This window comes from Calonectris borealis, chromosome 1 (genome assembly GCF_964195595.1).
Source record: "Calonectris borealis chromosome 1, bCalBor7.hap1.2, whole genome shotgun sequence".
Taxonomy (NCBI): Eukaryota; Metazoa; Chordata; class Aves; order Procellariiformes; family Procellariidae; genus Calonectris; species Calonectris borealis.
In genome coordinates, this window is record NC_134312.1 from 197,845,764 (window position 1) to 197,847,889 (window position 2,126).

A 2,126-nucleotide genomic window follows, 5' to 3' on the forward strand; every position below is an offset into this window, starting at 1 on the left:
AAGCAACAGCCATCCCACACACTCTTCTGCTGCGGATTGCTCAGCACTTTGTCCCACGGTAATCTGTAGGAGAAACTCAACCCTCCTGTTAAATGCTTGGGGCTCAAAAGATTAATTCTGTGGGATAGATCTCTAAAGCAAGTGGTGCAGCACATCAGAAATTGGAACTCATTCCTGACAGCTTACCATCACTCAGGCGATTACAGGTGCAAGCAAAACAGCAGTCTTTGAGGGAGAACAGGGATCCTACCATAATCAGAATTCTTACAGGCAGTTTTATATTTTCATTATATTTAATAGAGGTTTTTTTTTTCCTCTCCATATACAGCTTTCCATCAAAGTCTTTCCAAGCATTTTATAAAGCCAGGTGAGTGTTATATCATCACTCCCATTTTACAAACAGGAAACTGAGGCCCCAGAAAAGTCATTTGAGTACCGTAAAACAGCATAGCCCAGCCCAAAACAGAAAAGGAATCAAAACCTCCTGGCAAAAATCCCCTTCTCCAACTACCTCTATGTAGTTGCTATGCAGCATTTTTTTTTTTTGTAAAAATAACCCAACCAGTCAAACGAGAGAATGGCAAGGAAATCGCAAGCTTCGACATACTTACTTCCATACTGCTGGCATTAGTACAAAAATAAAGATTTTTATTAACTAGTTTACAAAAACAAAGTCTATTGAGTCACGCAAGATCTCATCGGGGGGTTTATTTGACTTTGGAAGATAAAGCCTGTTTGAAACGTCTCTTTAGATCTTGCATGTTGGGAGATTTGGGCCGAGGGATGATGGACAACCGCCTCCTGTCCATGCTGCCGGCGTGCTGCAGTTTGCTGACCTCCTTGCAAAGATACTGGAAAACATCACAGACGCCCTGGGAGTCGTCACTCGTGGAGATTTCCAAGAACAGGCTGCCCAGTTCATTTGCCAGCTGTAGTCCCTCTTTCGCCTGTACTTGCCTGGCGTGGAGGAGGTCTGCCTTGTTCCCCACGATAATGATGGGAGTCCTGGCATCTGGGTGGACCTTGCGTATGTGCTGGTAGAGAGGTCGGATGGACTGGTAGCTGCTGTAGTCTGTGATGGAGTAGACCAGGAGGAAGCCCTCTGCCCACTTCACACACCTGGACAGGGAGTCCAGCACCTGCACGCAGTCCTCCTGCACCTGCGGTACGACAGAGACACAAATCTGGCATCGGGACGTGAGAGTACAGAGCCTAAACGGGTCCAAAGGGAAGCCTGAGCTCTGTCTTAGGAGACTAAGCCTGGCCTGGCCTGGGAGGAAACCGGGGCTCAAAAGCTGAGCCTTTAGGTGGCAGTGAAGAACCGACCGATCCGGAGCATCTCCGTACCTGGATGCAGCCCGGCGTGTCTTGGATCTGCACGGCAACGTGGTCCCCCTCCAGACGGACCAGCCTGGAGTAGAGGTTGCCTGGGGAGCAGAGAGCCGTCAGGCACAAGCCGCGGCCGCGGGGGGCCCCGCCGCGCCCCGCCGCCCGCCGCCTCACCTGTGTTGGGCTCGTAGTCCCCGATGAACCGCTTCGTCAGGAACCGCACGATCATCGCTGAAACACAGAGCAGCGGCGTTAGGCGGGACGGACGGACGGACAGGGGACGGACGGACAGCCCCGCGCCCCCCGCCCCACTCACCGCTCTTGCCGACGCCGCGGGCGCCCAGCACCGCAAGGCGAACCTGGGCGCCGGGCGGCCCCGGGGCGCACTCGGCGATGGGCGCCAGCAGGAATGGCTGGGACATGCTCGGCAGGCGCATGGGAGGGGCGGCCTGGCGCCCAGATGGCTCGGCTCAGCTCGGTTCGGCTCGGCTCGGCTCGGATCGGATCAGCCCGGCCCGGCCCGGCCCGGCTGGCAGCGCCCAGCGCGGGCGGCCGCCTGCGGCTTTTAAAGGCTCCGCCGGCAGCGCCGTGCGCGGGGCCGCCCCGCAGCGCGCGCACAGCGCCCATTGGCTGTACCGCCACCCCCCCCCCCCGCTGTACCGCCCCCAGCCCAGCAGTCCCGCCCCGCCGTCCAGGCCCCGGCTGTGCCCCCGGGCTGCCCCGCTTGTACCCCCTCGCTGCCCACCCTGGTTGTACCCCTGCCCCTTCCTCTCCACCCCCAGGGCGTGTGGTGGCCC

General features: G+C 57.7%; 1 protein-coding gene across 1 annotated transcript; it reads right to left on the reverse strand.

Annotated features, from left to right (window-relative positions):
• Window positions 1–285: 285 nt before the first annotated feature.
• RASL11A (RAS like family 11 member A) lies at window positions 286–1,870 on the reverse strand. Its single transcript, XM_075139870.1, has 4 exons — window positions 1,646–1,870; window positions 1,504–1,560; window positions 1,348–1,427; window positions 286–1,160 (listed from the first exon to the last, which is right to left on the reverse strand). The coding sequence occupies exons 1-4, from the start codon at window positions 1,764–1,766 to the stop codon at window positions 708–710; spliced, it is 711 nt and encodes a 236-aa protein (XP_074995971.1). The 5' UTR covers window positions 1,767–1,870; the 3' UTR covers window positions 286–707.
• Between the last annotated feature and the right edge of the window lie 256 nt (window positions 1,871–2,126).

Excerpts from the sequence above, each read along its gene's own strand:
- RASL11A (XM_075139870.1), bottom strand. The coding sequence starts at position 1,766 with ATGCGCCTGCCGAGCATGTCCCAGCCATTCCTGCTGGCGCCCATCGCC. Across the intron at positions 1,561-1,645 it reads CCGCGGCGTCGGCAAGAGCG|CGATGATCGTGCGGTTCCTG; the intron begins GTGAGTGGGGCG and ends TCTGTGTTTCAG. Across the intron at positions 1,428-1,503 it reads GGACTACGAGCCCAACACAG|GCAACCTCTACTCCAGGCTG; the intron begins GTGAGGCGGCGG and ends TCTGCTCCCCAG.